General features: G+C 39.8%; 4 protein-coding genes across 4 annotated transcripts; 3 read left to right on the top strand and 1 right to left on the bottom strand.

The window, feature by feature from the left end:
* Nucleotides 1-317: 317 nt before the first annotated feature.
* Nucleotides 318-8,574, bottom strand: CBG18192 (the record flags this gene model as incomplete). Its single annotated transcript, XM_045243801.1, has 22 exons — nucleotides 318-432; nucleotides 522-685; nucleotides 733-843; nucleotides 891-1,202; nucleotides 1,246-1,467; nucleotides 1,513-2,508; nucleotides 2,662-2,718; nucleotides 2,792-3,040; nucleotides 3,085-3,975; nucleotides 4,026-4,447; nucleotides 4,576-4,860; nucleotides 4,947-5,405; nucleotides 5,465-5,637; nucleotides 5,684-5,925; nucleotides 6,334-6,471; nucleotides 7,078-7,293; nucleotides 7,393-7,516; nucleotides 7,562-7,733; nucleotides 7,784-7,998; nucleotides 8,045-8,244; nucleotides 8,295-8,394; nucleotides 8,441-8,574. The coding sequence occupies 22 exons, from the start codon at nucleotides 8,572-8,574 to the stop codon at nucleotides 318-320; spliced, it is 5,997 nt and encodes a 1,998-aa protein (XP_045096410.1).
* Nucleotides 8,575-8,863: 289 nt separating this feature from the next.
* Nucleotides 8,864-11,052, top strand: Cbr-eri-9 (the record flags this gene model as incomplete). Its single annotated transcript, XM_045243800.1, has 9 exons — nucleotides 8,864-8,994; nucleotides 9,040-9,127; nucleotides 9,174-9,319; nucleotides 9,397-9,785; nucleotides 9,850-9,902; nucleotides 9,947-10,162; nucleotides 10,211-10,696; nucleotides 10,742-10,934; nucleotides 10,955-11,052. The coding sequence occupies 9 exons, from the start codon at nucleotides 8,864-8,866 to the stop codon at nucleotides 11,050-11,052; spliced, it is 1,800 nt and encodes a 599-aa protein (XP_045096411.1).
* Nucleotides 11,053-11,618: 566 nt separating this feature from the next.
* Nucleotides 11,619-13,080, top strand: Cbr-mrps-18C (the record flags this gene model as incomplete). Its single annotated transcript, XM_002642175.1, has 6 exons — nucleotides 11,619-11,809; nucleotides 11,855-12,243; nucleotides 12,292-12,419; nucleotides 12,493-12,657; nucleotides 12,701-12,814; nucleotides 12,859-13,080. The coding sequence occupies 6 exons, from the start codon at nucleotides 11,619-11,621 to the stop codon at nucleotides 13,078-13,080; spliced, it is 1,209 nt and encodes a 402-aa protein (XP_002642221.1).
* A 292-nt stretch (nucleotides 13,081-13,372) lies between these two features.
* Cbr-fsn-1 lies at nucleotides 13,373-14,572 on the top strand (the record flags this gene model as incomplete). The annotated part of the gene is made up of 5 exons (XM_002642176.1): nucleotides 13,373-13,459; nucleotides 13,505-13,718; nucleotides 13,764-14,127; nucleotides 14,179-14,326; nucleotides 14,387-14,572. The coding sequence occupies 5 exons, from the start codon at nucleotides 13,373-13,375 to the stop codon at nucleotides 14,570-14,572; spliced, it is 999 nt and encodes a 332-aa protein (XP_002642222.1).
* Between the last annotated feature and the right edge of the window lie 374 nt (nucleotides 14,573-14,946).

Genomic DNA, 14,946 nt, shown 5'->3' with positions numbered 1-14,946 from the left:
GTGGCTTTAAAAAGTTTCAGTTTCGGGCGCTGCTGAATAAAGTTTACAAGTTGCTTAGAAAAGTTTGAAAAGTTTGATTGTGGCTTAAAAAAGTTTAATCGTGGACTTTTTGCTTGAAAAGGTTTCAGAATTGCTCAAATGCTCAAATGTAGCTCAGAAAGGTTTTCCGATTTACCTGAGGTCCAAACCTTAAAAGATATTAATTTTTCTAGCAATATACATTTTTAATATTACCTTCAAGTCCCCCTTTAAGCACAAGTTCACAATTGTATAAAAAACTAGAAGAGATCAAAAAGGCACAGAGTACAATGTACCAACTAATTGAGGTATCCTCGACACGATTTGGCACCACAGAGACAGTCGATTTTGTCATCTTCAAGAGGAAACTTGTAATCGTATGTGATCTCATCACCCTTTTGGATAACTGTTCGACTGTAGATTACAATTCGTTTCTCGCCTTCGATAGTCAATACCTATAAAACCATATAGCTTATGATGTCAGTTTGGATAGAAACACTCACCTTGGCATAAAGTTGGGTTGACAAGAGTGATTAATGAAACGAGCGAAATTTCCTCTTCTCGTTGCATCGATGACCGAGTGTTCGTCGATCCGGAACAAGTATGAGCTACCGATTCCACGCCGTTCGTATGCTTTTTCGCGTTCTTCTGCCACAAGTGAACGAATCTGGAATGTAATAATGAATTAATTCTGAAATCGCTCAGATTAGGTACTTTTTGGCCAATGTATTCCACAATCATCTCGTCTTGTGCAATAGTTTCAAGAGCGTAGAGTCCCCATCCATGAATACGAGAGCGGGCGAATTTGATCATCTTTTTGCGGAACTGCAATAACAAACCGTATACACTGGAAAACCAATTCTACAAAATACCTTTAATTGATTGATTTTGAAGAAGTCATTGTTCGTGTCTCCAAGTGTAGCGAGAAGTCTCCGTTGAAGCAATCGCATATCCTTGTTGGCCACGTGCTGATGTCGCATTATAGTCTCATCCCTCTCACTGAATATTGCCGTTGGATGTGACTCGTTCTCCGGACGACGAACAAGACTTCTTTTTTGTTTCATCGTCATCTTTTTGTACGGACGAGCTCGTGCGCATCCTTCTGCAACAGGGATAACTCCGTCCAGTTCTGGATCTTCGTAGAATGCTTCCGGCAGTCCTTTTTTCGATCGGATCGGATTGACCTTCAAAAACTCATAATCAATCTGTAATTTAACAAGTACTCACTCTCAAAACAGGCTCTTCAGGCATAATCATCTCTCTGAAAGCCAATATCCGCTTCCATGGTAACTCTTCAACAGGCATGATAGACTGCATACGATTCAGAACACTACGCATGTACCACTGATCTTCTAGATCGGGTAAATTAGCACAATCATGAACAATTTTCTTTTTCTCTTCGGCAGTGCGTTCTTTATAAATTTTCTTGGGCCGTGGAGCAGCTGGTGGCTACAAAAAAAATTTTCATGAAAACCGGAACGTTCAGGAGCTTACCTTGATGATTTCTGGTTCTTTGAACTCATAGTAATCTTTTTCGAAAACTTGTTTTCTCGGTTTCTGTTTCTTTCGAGGAAAATCGTTTGTAGCTGGCTTATCATCCACAGAATCCATGTAAATTAGCGGTCCTGTTCCTTCGATGCCGAAATCAGGCATGCCTCCCCAAGGAGCTGGAGATATTATCAAAGGTTTTTGTCCATCTAGCAGCTCTGGGTGTTTGTCGAAAATTTGAATTTCCGAATGTTTCCTGTGTTCAATCTTGAAATAACAGTGTTCCGTGGTGAATGGGTGATATTCTTCTGAACGTATACTGTTTCCTGGTAGATTACTAACCGAGCGGTTGGCTTCCTCCCAGTTGACTATTTTATAAGAGAGATAACTGGAATCTAATGTGAGTGGACCAGAGGTGATCGCTTCTTCGAGAATTGGACCGTTTGCTGTTGCAGAAGATTCTTGCTCCATTCCAATTTTGTTTGAGGAAAATTCAGATGGACTAGAAATCTTTTTCACTAGTGGTTCTAGATCTTCAGCAGGTTCCGGACTACTGTCCCTGCTAGAAAATGACGATGCTTCTTCTCCACTGGACGCCACTAACTTTCGCTTTCTAGATTTATTGCCTTCATTGATATCCAGCTCACTGTCGGATGACGATCTTTCGGAGCCCGACAGTTCCGATAAACGCTTTTCCGAATTGCCGCTACGAAGACTTGTAGAACTGAATGACCTTCTTTCTGCTTGTTCCGAACTTGACGCTGATGGAATGCGTTTTCTGATCTTGGGCGATTCCTCGGCATCAGAATCGTCAGAATTATCGGATGAACTTTTAGATAGCGATGATTTGGAAGACGACGAAGACACTCGCCTTGAACGTTGAATCGGTGAGGAGTCTCTTGAAGAGTTCACTGAGCGAGGCGAACGAGGCGAAGATAGCCCATCCTGGTCATGATGGTGTTCTTTCCGAGTGTGTTTGCGCTTTGGTATCGGCTTTTGCTTCTGAAAAGCGTAATTGATTTCTTTTTCTCGTTTTATCAATATGGGAACACGAATGATCATCAGTAAGTGGTCATTCAAAAGAAAAATTGTTTCGAAATATCAAACTGAGACAGAGGATAATCTCGTTTTGATAAATTAAAAGGCACAACTCACTCTATACACGATGTTACGACGTCCTATGTTTGCAAATGACTGATTGGTGTAGAGAGTCTGAGAAAACTTATTTATTATGAGTATATTGCTCAAAAAATGGCTCAAACTATAAAAGGAAACAAAAACTCACCATCAACTCTGCAATCATGTTGGTATTTGGTTTCGCTACTTCTTGTTTCGCCTTTTCTTCGCGCTCCCGCTTCATTTTTTCCACATCTGCTATCGCTTTCAAACGAAGTTTCTCATCCAAATGAGCCATACATTGCCTCATGATTTGTTGCCGAAGATCATCACTGATTTTTGATTGAAGTTCATTCACTATTTGTTTATGACAAGACTGAACAATAGGAGCTCTTATTTCGTTGATACGTTCCATCATCTGAAAGTTCTATGTTTCGTTGTTTCTAGCATCTGATATAATACCTGTTGCCTCTTTTCCTCCATACATTCACTCCTTTCTATTTGTGAATTAGTTTCTCCATCACTAGAAACTTCAACATCCATATCTTCCAAAGAATGTCGATCATCTTGAGGTTCAAAGTTCCTGGGAGCATACTCTCTTCTTTCAACTTCAAAACTCTGAGCTTGTTCTTCCTTCTTTGCGCCGAATAACTGTGAGAATCTTTGTTGAAGAGTGATATTATGCCCCTCGGGCGACTCCGAATTACGACTACTATCAGTTCTTTGGGAAGGACGCAAGGATGGAGGTCCTGGAACGCCCTCAGCGGCGTCTGGAATTGCCGACAAAGAGGTAATATGGACCAATCCAGGTTGGGGAAGATGTGGAGCTTGATATCGGACCGGTATTGCGGAAGGAGGTGGAATATTAGGAACCGGAGGATACGATGTTGTGAATGATGAAATAAATCCGGGAGGTGGTTGACGAAAATCGCAATTGGCTATTCCTTTATTACTCATTGCTGGAGGGATCATCATTGGGACAGGCGGTCCATGAGGTAGATGATGTGGAGGCATCGGGTAGAAAGGCATCATGTGCGGTGGCGGTGGTATATGATGTGGATGATGGACCGGATAAGCATTTGGATGCTGCATTGGATGTAGCGGGTGCCCTCTTGATGGCGGAGGAGGTGGAGGAGTTCTTGAAGATTTTAGATTCGGGGTACTACTAGCCTGCGAATTCGAAATGTCTCGTTTCGAAGATGACGACGTCAGTAGGCGAGACTTCCGTTCCGATTCATTTTTCTTCGATCTTCCACCTCTTCGAATTCTATTGTCATCATCAGATTCATCAATGTCAGACCACCCAAATGCTTTAGCTCCTTTAGCCGGTCCGTTTGGAGAAGTACATTTCTTCTGAAAGAATATAAACAATGAACAAATCACAGCCGAACAATCTCACTCACTTTTTTCTTCCTCTCTTCATCAGAGAGGTCTGGGTAGGTTGCAGTGGTGCTGGTACTTGTAGAACCGGAAACAGAAGCCGAATTATTTTCGTCTGAAGATATATCTTCCAATTGTTGTTCTTTTCCTCGTATCACGGCCGTTCTTTTCCTGATGTGAACCTGCTCATACATTTCTCCTGATCCATATTTGATACTGCGCTTTTCCAGTTTGATCACCGTCGTTTCTTTCACAACACCTTTATCATCTCCGTTATCCATAGATCGATTACTCGAATCTGTCCTGCGATGATGCCTTCTACTGGAACTCCGTTGGGACTGTTCTTTTTCGTCCGATGAGCTTCCAGACCGGTGTCGTCTACGAGAGTTTGACACCCGGCTACTACTCCGGTAAGGATCTTCACGAGAATATGATGGTGGTGGTTCTGTAACATTCATTGATGAATAACTAACATGAAAAAAATCAACTTGAAGTGATAAAGCATGCAATAAATCATAATACACAGACAGACTGAAAATCAAGTACTGTTTTTTGAGACATTATTTGATGAACCTGGAGATTTGAAATTTTCATCGAGAAATGCATCATTTTCGATATGCATCAGCTTCTCGTCTTTAGGTCTGGGGGTCGGCTCAAATTCTTCTTCACAATAAAGGCGTTTTTTCATCTCTTTAAGAACGTTATTGGCCATCGGTGTTTTTTGCATCCATCCACCGAATCGAAATTGTTTTGGCGTTTTAACGTCGGTATTGATATCAAGATTTTCAGCCGAACTTTCAGAGCTATTTTGAGTAGGTGATAGCGGTACCGCGGGTTGTTTCATTTCGTCTTTTAAATCTGTAAAGTGGTCAAGCCGTACGAACATAACAAAAAAAACATGCAGGTGAGAGAGAAATTGAACACTGGGGAGCAAAGAGCCTCACCTGACGGACAGAATTCTGGCATTGAACTGGAACTTGGTAAAAAATGACCATAGTGGGGCGCCGGAATGGGGATAGGAGGCATCGTCAACGGTTTTGGAGGCGGTGGAGGGGGTGGTGATGGAATTCTTATCGGTGGTGGCGGTGGCGGTGGTACTTCTGGCGATGGTTCTGAAGAAAAGCTTAGTTGAACTGGTGAAAATCTTAGTTTAATCCAACCAAGGTCCATTTCTGTTTGGTAATTTTGGGTATCATTAACAAAATTAGATGTTGATGTAACATTTGGGTCCATTTCCGAAACGTATGGTTCTTCTTCTTCTTCTTCGTATATTTCCTCTTTTCCACGAAGGAAGCTATTTCGAAGTTCTTTCAAGACGGTGTTGTCTATAGCGGCCAAATCACGAGGTAGTTGTGGAAGTGGACACTTGGTTGCATTTTCATAAGCATCATTCAGCGAAGATACTGAAATTTCATTGTTTTTTTGGTAAGAATTTGAACTGCTTTCTCCTGTTGAAACTTACGAAAAGGATCGATTTTGCATGTGCATTTTGTAGCAAGTAGATTTTGTGTTTCATACTTATTGCAAAAATTGTTCGCCTCTTTTGGAGTTTTGAAAACTACATATGCCATTTTCATATGTCTTTGAGTTTCTGGATGATGGCAGACGTATGCTTTCTCGACTTCTCCACATGCTCTGAAAGAGTGAAATAAGCATCACACACATATGTAAAAATACTTACTGAGCAAAATCTTTCAAGAGAATTTCTGTACAATTATCGTCCATATTGAACAAAGAAACTTCTCGTTTTGGAGGAACTGTACAGTAATTTGAATCGATCCGAAAGCGAGGAAGAGGAAGATAGCGATTTGTGGACCGAAGGCGGACATCGTGATAAATTGAGTTTTTCATACTGTCCTGATGTTCGCGAGGATCAGCCAGCGTACCATCCGGTATTTTCCTCACTCCAGCGCGTTTTACTCTCTGTGAAACGACTCAAATTAGATTTCGAAGTTCAATTTTATAAACAATTTCGTATTGAAAAACCACAAATAACGCCTTTTTTTTTACATTTTAATCTCACATGAGAGAGCTTTAAATTTTTTTGAATTTTTTCGCATTGCGAGCTGCATAATTTTTTGAGAAGAAACTTTTCAGCTCGCTTTTTTATACCATTGTGTTCGCTAGTATCGCTTCACTTTAAAATATCATATTGCGAGCTAAATTGTGAAAAAACATTTCACTACCTCAAAAATAGCTGAAAAGCCGGTTTTTGTTCACAAAAAACCCCCATGTATGATTTCAATATTCGCCATGATTGAAACTATAGTACTTTCTTAAATTTTAACTGGCAATTATTGATAAATCTTTCGAAACTATTTGAAAATTTACCTCAAAATCTTCCCGCGAGCATTGTTGAGGAGGAGCTCCATCGATTCGAAGAATATGCTTTCCCGGCTCGAATATTTTTTGCCATGCATTTCTGCATCTGTGGTTTTCCCCTTTTTGGTTGTTGTTTCTATTGTTAGTCTGAAAAATGTCGAATTTCACTTATGAATCGGATTAACAAATGCTGCTTTACCGTACTTTATCATGTTTCGGGTGCGATTGCCGTGTAGTTGTGACTAGCGGAGGCTCTCGTGTGGACATTTTCCATCAGACTTTTTACAATGGAGAAAATTGCAAAGAAGTTGCAATTTTCAACCGATTTTCAAGAAATCTAGAAAAAAAGTACCGTTTTACAGAGTTTTTATCAAACAAGTTTGCACGGCGACCGATGCATTAGAAGTTCTTCCAATTAGTTAAACGTAACTCGTTCAATTTGAATTACTCTTTAAAAAACAGAAAGAAAAATCAGAAAATCTCAAATTACTCGGAGTAAAATTTTGAACCCCGAAACGAAACTGCAGCCAAGTTAGTGAAACGGCGCGAAAAATGGGTGAGGCCGAGAAACTAGGTAGGAGGTTCCTAGGCCAAAGACTCGGCGACGCGGCCGCGCCGACGTTTTCGCGCGCCAGTTTGAATGGTGTTGTCTCATCTTCTTTCTCGAGCAATCCAATGATATTTAGCTGTTCGAATGGCTGTTTATTAGAAATTGAAAAAAAAAATTATCGTTTAAATAAACTGCTTTTTTACTGCTCTACGATCCTCCGGATTTTCTTTCATATCACTGAGTGTGTGCAAATGATGTCGCATGAGTGTCAGTATTTTTTTAAATTCGTCGATGTCTTTACTTTTAGCACTGAGTTGGATAGCATGCTCGAATTTCATTGGCGTTTTGGGACGCAAGTCTTCCGGAACATCATCCACCCATTTTTGAGTTCCTAGTGACGATATGAGCAGAGATATTTCCTGAAATCTCGTTTTATCAAAAAAGTAAATATGGGAGTTTGCTTCTTTTTTTTTCTAAGAAATATGTTTTTAAGCAGTTTTGTGATAGAAAATCGACACCTTTTTTTGTTTTTCGTCTAAAGTGTCCGCTTTATTCAGAATACAAATAGCCGGCTTCCTCACTAGCTTTGGATCGTAAAGCTCTAGTTCTTTATTGAGTAGAGAAACTGATTCCAGTGGGGTTCTGAGAAAAGTATTAGTGTAGAAACAATATTATAAAACTAAATACCTAAATGGGCAGTCCAAATCGTTTTTCAGCTGAAATCCTTGACTATCAATTATCATAACTATGACATCGGCATACTCCAGGTGCTTCAAAAACTTGTATCCTTTGCCTCGATTTTGCGATGCTCCTTCGATGATTCCAGGTAGATCAGCGACAGATAGAGTAAACATGTTATCTCAAATTTTATCAATTGGAGAATTTTGAATTTAATTTAATATGGTTCACCTTCTAGAAGAGAGCTATTATTATCATTTTTGCTTTTGTAGAATGCTAATTGAGGATGGACTGTAGTGAAGGCGTATTCGGCAATTTTTACCGATTTTTCTGGTACCAGAGCTTTGAGAAGTGTTGATTTTCCAGCATTTGGAAATCCGAGAAGACCGATATTAGGGCGCAGTTTCAAATGAATTTCGACATCCAATGCCTCGCCTCTTGCTCCCCTAGATTAGTTTATTAGTTTCAACTTTGATAATATTGATAACCTACTTATATCCTGTTTTCACATAACCTCCTTGCCCACCATGTGCAATCAAATAACGACCAAATGGTTTCGAACATCTAGCAATAAGTACATTATTATCTCGGTCCACGACTTCGATTCCTACTGGAACATCAAAAAACTGATGCTTCGCATGTTGTCCAATCAGTGTAGTTTTTGTAGCATTCCCACCGTTATCTGATCGAATCTGTGAAATTTTCTATTGGTTTTAAATGTTCCGACTTAATCCCTTTTTACTTTCATTTTATTTTTCAAACGACTTTTGATATCTGCGAAAGCGAGAGATGGCTTGGGAACAAAGAAAACATCTCCACCATTTCCTCCTACTCCATCGTATCTGAAAACTAGAATTATAATTTTTTCCACATTTTCGATGAACAGACCTCGCCAAACCAGATCCGCCAGAGCCAGCTTTAACATTCAAAACAAATTTATCAACTTTCAAGATGTTCAGATCATCTTTGATGAGTTTTTGTATTTGTGAAATCGTTGCGCGCCTAATCAATGACAACCGCATTTGAGACTTTCTGGAATAATTTGGTTGTTTCGACTGTTTTGTCAATCTCAAATCATGCAATTATGTAAAATGCTCACTCAATTTTATGTCTCTATCAAAAATATGTCCTCCTAGGATTTGTGGGTACAGTGACCTAGAATTTCCCGCGGACTAAAAATTTTCGGCCACTGAGAAAAATTGAATTTTTTCGAATTCAAATGAATGAATTCGAACTTTTTTTGTCAATTCTTTATGTTTTGTTTTTGCATAGAAGAAGAACATTCACAAAAAGCATTATGTAATTTTTAAGATGCCCTCCAACTTCACCGAGTATGCATCAAATCAGGATCCACCACGAGGCATCATGTACAATATGTATGACAGTTCAGATTCGGAAGCATCTATAGAACGGTTGCCTATAAACAGGAAAAAAGTTTCAAAGTTCGCTAAACAAATACTTACACAGTTCTAATTAACTTTTTATAGATTAACGAAAGAGCAAAAGGAAAAGAATTCAAAGCTTTGGGCAGAAATCAAAGAAATAGACAAACAACGGAATCCGAGACCAGGAAAAGTTAGTCAAAGCTATAAATATTTTTGCTCATTTTCCTAAAATTTAGAAGGCCGATAGAAGGTTTGTCGCAGCTCCGAGTAAGATTTTGGAAGGAGACACTCCGATACGCCCATTCACCGAAGAACTGCTCTGGCACGATGGAAATGTATCAGGAACCGCTGCACAGATTTTTGAAATGGTGTATCCAAATAGGTAAGTGTTCTCGCTTTCTAGGTCAACTTTTTTCAAAAATATAAAAGCACCGCATTATAATTCCCAGTAAGTTCCAGAAGACTCGCCGGTCATATACCATGGAGGGACGGAAACTTCTCGGCTCCCGCTAATCATTGTGATTTTCTCGAACAGGCAAACCAAGATAAACTTCGAACGTACAAAGGAGTACCTGAAGAAGTTAAAAAACAGAAGAAGTTCAAAGAAATATTAGAGAACGTTCAAGAAGTACTGTGGATTATCCACTACAATCGGGTCGATGCGAGTTTAGAAAGAACATTCAATCTCATGATCCAGAAGTTCATGTGTCGGTTCGACGAAAACCGCCGATTGAAGCTAATTACCATAACCGACTTATCGTTGGCTTGGAATAGAAACATATCAGCTGAAAACGCGTCCATAATGTGTCAAAGAGAAAAAGACTGGGAGTTAAGACCAGTTTTTGTTGGTCAGCATATACATCATTTTTTTTAATCAGTAATCAAATTTTCAACAATTTTAATCAATTACAGACGGACTGGCATTTACTCAAGTGTTGCTTCCCTCCACCGATTCAAAACCGCCCGTGAGTTCATGATCTGCCTTGATTCCCGACTGCGATTGCTTCAGAAACTCCCCATCAGGGCTCTTGTCGAGATACTCTTACATTTCATTCTAGACGGCCATGAAACAGTTTTATATCTGCCTGAAATTTATCAAAAGTCGGCAGACCTATCTGACAACATTGAAAACATCCATGCTTTGTCTGACATGAATCTTGTCCGATTTGTGGATACGGCTAACGTAGAATCTTTGGAATCATTTGTACTACAAAAAGCCGAAGATGTAAGTATCTTCTTTGAGTTTAAAACGGTATATGTGTTTTTTTTCCAGAATTACGGTATTGTTGTTTCGCCATGCCAAGATCTCCCCACCCATCATTCCGTCCAATGCTACCCAACTGTGTATAGATACTCTCCAAAAGTAGAAGAATTTATGCTTACGACAATTTTCAAAAAGTGCTCCATTTCAACACCCGTCGTTGAGAAAACCAATACAAAGATTCAGAAAAATAATGCTGATTTTGATCTCGAAACAATTCAAAAATTCAAAACAACTATGTTAATTACTGATGAAATTTTCGAGTGGGAGGACTCATTTGAAACAGATATCTCCGAGAACGAGGCAGACATCTCTCCGGATGAAGAAAAATCAGACATTCCAACATTCACTGCGATACCCAGCAAAGATTCTGGCGTGGATGTTGATTGTTCAACTTCTGGTAATCTGAACGAGCACGAGTCTACCACTCCCGAAACTTTATCAAACATTTCAAGCGGTTCGGAAGAGTTTCAATGTTACCAAACGTTTTCTATGAAGGTTTGATTTATTGCGGTGATTATCATCATTTATCAGAACTTGCAGTGTCGTCTGCACTCCGATTCCGAAAAGAGAAAATTTGATACTTTCTCCAACCAATTGACTCTGAAACGTCAAGTGTTATTGGTATTTAGTGATGATATTTCGATGTTTCTCTACAAATCTGAAAATTATATTTCAGGTATGTTCGTTCCTCCGCCTATCTGTGTTCCATTTTCAACGGAGACGACAAATTCATGTATTTCTTCTCTTGGTTAGCCGCCATTTGCCGGAGTTATTACCGACCTTCATGCAAAAATCCATGCTCGACGTCATTGGACCTACTATCAGTAGCATCAAAAGTTGAGAAACTATAATTGTTCGAACAGTTTTAAATTGTCAAATAATACTGATACTAACTAATTTTTCTTATGTTTATCAAATTGAGTTGAACATTCGAAATTCAAATTGAGAGGGTGCAATTCCCCCAAGCCTATTTCACTTGTTAAGTTTTCACACAATTCTACTTATATGAAAGCTTTCACTTTTGGCACTTTCCGTTAGAAATTCAGTTTTCTAAATCTGCTGTCAAGGCAACTGCAGCATGAATCTTGTCTCTCTCGTAACAACGACACTCCGCCGTTACGATCGAGCGTTGTTTAGCAGATGGCAGAACACCGAATTTCAATTATTGAAGTATGAATTTATTCGAAAAAACCTCATTGTCAGCTCATGAGTTCTTTTATAGGGTTTTTGATGATTGGATTTTCAACAAAAGTATTTCTAAGCGAAATTATTTATATATTTCACCTCGTTTGGTTTCCTACCTTTTAACATTCATGCTCAGATTGACATCTATCAAAACCGGGAAATAAGTGCATAGCTTCTTATTTCTCTCAATTCTTTTATTTTCATGCTATTATAATCATCGCTTTCTTTTCAGATGTTTCGCTCACTAGTAACTAGTGTGACGAACAGCCCAGCTTGTGAGTTTGCCGGCCGAATTCTTTCGGCGAACGGTGGTCATATAACTCAGCAGAGAGGTCGCCGAAGAACACTGACACCCGTTCCATGGCTTCCTCCAGTCAATGAGCATGTTAAGAAATCTAGCGTTGGAATCAGCAAAGTAACTAAGTGAGTTTTTGCGTAATTCATATTTATTACCTTTACCATATTTAGAACCCTCCTAGAAACTGTTATCGAAAAAGAAACTCAAGTAGCTTCAACATTTGCAAATCATGCCTCTCACCAGGCCGCCACTTCTATCGCTGATATTCCTGCATCATCACGACGGGTAGGACTTGTTGTGCGCAAAATTGGAATGCTTCCGCAGTGGACCAAAGAAGGAGGTCGAATTTTGTGTACTATTCTAGAAGTCGACGAGAACCATGTTGTCGGCATCACATCTCCGGATTCTTGGTATAAAGCATCAGCGATTGGAAAAAGAAAGGCATTTAATCGGCACGGACCTATGTGGAGAGTAACTGTTGGGGCAACAAATCAAGATCCGACAAACTACACCTCTGCCTATAGAAAAAAGTTCACCAGAGCTGGTGTACCAGTCAAAGGTAGTGTTTTTGAATAATCAGGATATTTGTTCATTGAAAATTTTAAAGAAACTCTTGGATGCTTTTTGGTGACGGAAGATGCTCTCCCATTACTAGGACAACCACTGGATGCTCGCCACTTCGAGGTTGGACAATATGTAACTGCAACTGGAAAAACGATTGATTGGGGTTTCCAAGTAAGCGAAAAATTTCACCACGACTTTCCGTTTCACCGCTTAACATCTTCGAGCCTAATATCAACGTTTGAAGGGTGGAATGCATCGTTGGGGTATGCGTGGGCAACCAACACGCCGAACAACCAAGTCTCACCGCAGGATCGGTTCGGTAGGATCAGTAGGTGATGCCAGAATTTGGCCAGGAAAGAGAATGCCGGGACACATGGGTTACGAATGGAAAACTGTTTCGGGTTTAGAGGTTAAATAATGAAATCTAGCTTTGTTTCAATATCTGTCTACAGATTGTTCGAATTAATATTGACAAGCAAGTCATGTATGTGAAAGGATCGGTTCCAGGCGATATGGGAGAGAAACTCTTGCTAAAAGATTGTCTTCAAGAAGAGAAACGATTAAAGGTGCATATAAACGATGTAGTTTCATACTAATCGGGGTTTTTTAGTCTGGTCCAATGCCAACATGGACTCCATCTCTGGAAACTATTGAAGAAGAACCCGAGTGTCCAGAAGAAGGTGTTGTTCCGAAAAACCTGCTTTTCAAGGAAACGTTTTCGCCAAAGTTATTCCGTTTCACATCACCCTCTATTGTTTATTCTGATGCTGATGCAAAGAAAGCGGCAGGAAGAGATAAAACTAAAGCCAAGATTGCTAAAGTCAAGAAGTAAATTAGAAAATCTTGCTATCGGTGTATGTTATTTTCGTTTTTCTGACTTTCGTCAGTATTTCCATAGGTTTTCTATTCGAAGTTTAATTGTTAGCAGATTCTTTGTTTGTTTAAAAAATCTCTATAAAACCAATTGTACTCTTTGTTTTGTAAGTCATCGGTTTATTCACCGAAATCATATCTAACCCTATTTTCTGTCATATCATCTATGGTATTATTGAAACTTTTTTTGGTGCAGTTCCTTGATCCAGGTTTGCTTGACAGGATGCAGTTGAATCCGTGAAAAGCGAGTAATGACGGAAAACAACGAAGAAACGATCGTCCCTGACGAACAATGCAATCTAACATCATCGACACCCATGAAAAGCAGTGATCTCGAAGTAAGTTGACAAACTGATTTGAGTTTAGAATCTTTCCAATTTCAGAACGTTGAAAGTCCAATAGAACGGAAAATATCTATCGTGGAGTGTGATGGCGAGGGAAACCCCCCTATTGAAAGTTCTGAAGAGACGCCTCCAGACCTAACTTCGCACAGTGTTGCTCCCCGAAGACGCCGTTCACCGAGGCGTCCTGAAGTTTCCGCTTCACGTCTTCCTTTAAAGGTTTTGAATCAGATTTTCCAATATTTGTCCCTGAAAGGTATGTGACGATATTTTTCATATTTGTCTGTTTGTATCGGTTCAGATCTCCGATCAGCAATGCTAACTTGCCACAGCTGGAACAACGCACTCTCCATGGAAGATAGTGACATTTGGCAGCAACTTCTTGTTCAAAAATTGCCAGAAGCGGCACATTCTGACCCATTCTTATTTGTTGAGCTTAGATCAGCCCGCAAAAAGTTAAGAGCATGGTACTTTGCATGGAACACAAATGATATATCTCGGAACAACTACATTCGCACAAATGGGTTCACTGTTCATCGACAACCAGTGGCTCAATCTACAGATGGCGTTCGTGGGAAGCGTGGTGTTTCTCAAGGTGTCCATGCGTTCGACATCACTTGGGATGGTCCACTGGGGACTGTTGCGGTCGTTGGGTTCGCTACCAAGTAAGTAATAAACTCTGTTTTTTTTTTTTGCATAAGTACTGTATCCTTCAGGCACGCAGCTCTTCATTGTGTTGGTTATATTGCACTTCTTGGGTCAGACGACCAATCATGGGGTTGGAATTTAGTAGATAATGTATTGATGCACAATGGAGTCCAGCTGGGGGTTTATCCAAAAATGAACAACCCGCCCAAATATGAGGTACGGAACAAAATAATTGAAAATTTATCGGAATTTTCGGAAATTATTTTTGATGTTCAGGTTGGAGAAAAAATTCGTCTAGTGATCGATTGTGACATGCATGTTGCTTATTTCGAAAGGAATTCAGAATTTCTCGGTATAGCCTTCAGCCACATCCCTCCTCTTCGACTTTTCCCAGCTGTCTGTGCGGTCTATGGAAATACTGAAGTGACGATGGTTTACGTTGGAAGCCCACAGATGGGTTGAAAGTTGTCATAAGATCGCATTTCCGGAAGTATTTCGAATACTGTATTGAAGAGGGCCTCGCGTATTCATGTCCGTTGACTATAATATTACTCCTATCATCGTATGAGATTGGTGGGAAAACTACTTTTATCTTATTAAAGTTATTGTCGGATTTAAAGTTATACTTTGATTCCCGCCTCCCCCCACCGACGGAGAGGATTGCAACGATAGCGTTGATTCCAGCAGGAAGTTCGTTGAATCTCAGATATTCCATTGATCTGGTTGTGACAAGTGGCTTCTGAGGATAGTAGAGAACGTGTGCGAGTGTGTCCATTCGAACATGGAAGTTTGTTGTGTAAACTCCCATAGCTTGTTTACCCATAGCGCTCTGGTAG

The sequence above is a fragment of the Caenorhabditis briggsae genome (genome assembly GCF_000004555.2).
Source record: "Caenorhabditis briggsae complete genome, chrIII, whole genome shotgun sequence".
Classification (NCBI taxonomy): Eukaryota; Metazoa; Nematoda; class Chromadorea; order Rhabditida; family Rhabditidae; genus Caenorhabditis; species Caenorhabditis briggsae.
Note: the sequence above shows the minus strand (reverse complement) of the source record. Positions and strands in the feature narration are given on the sequence as shown.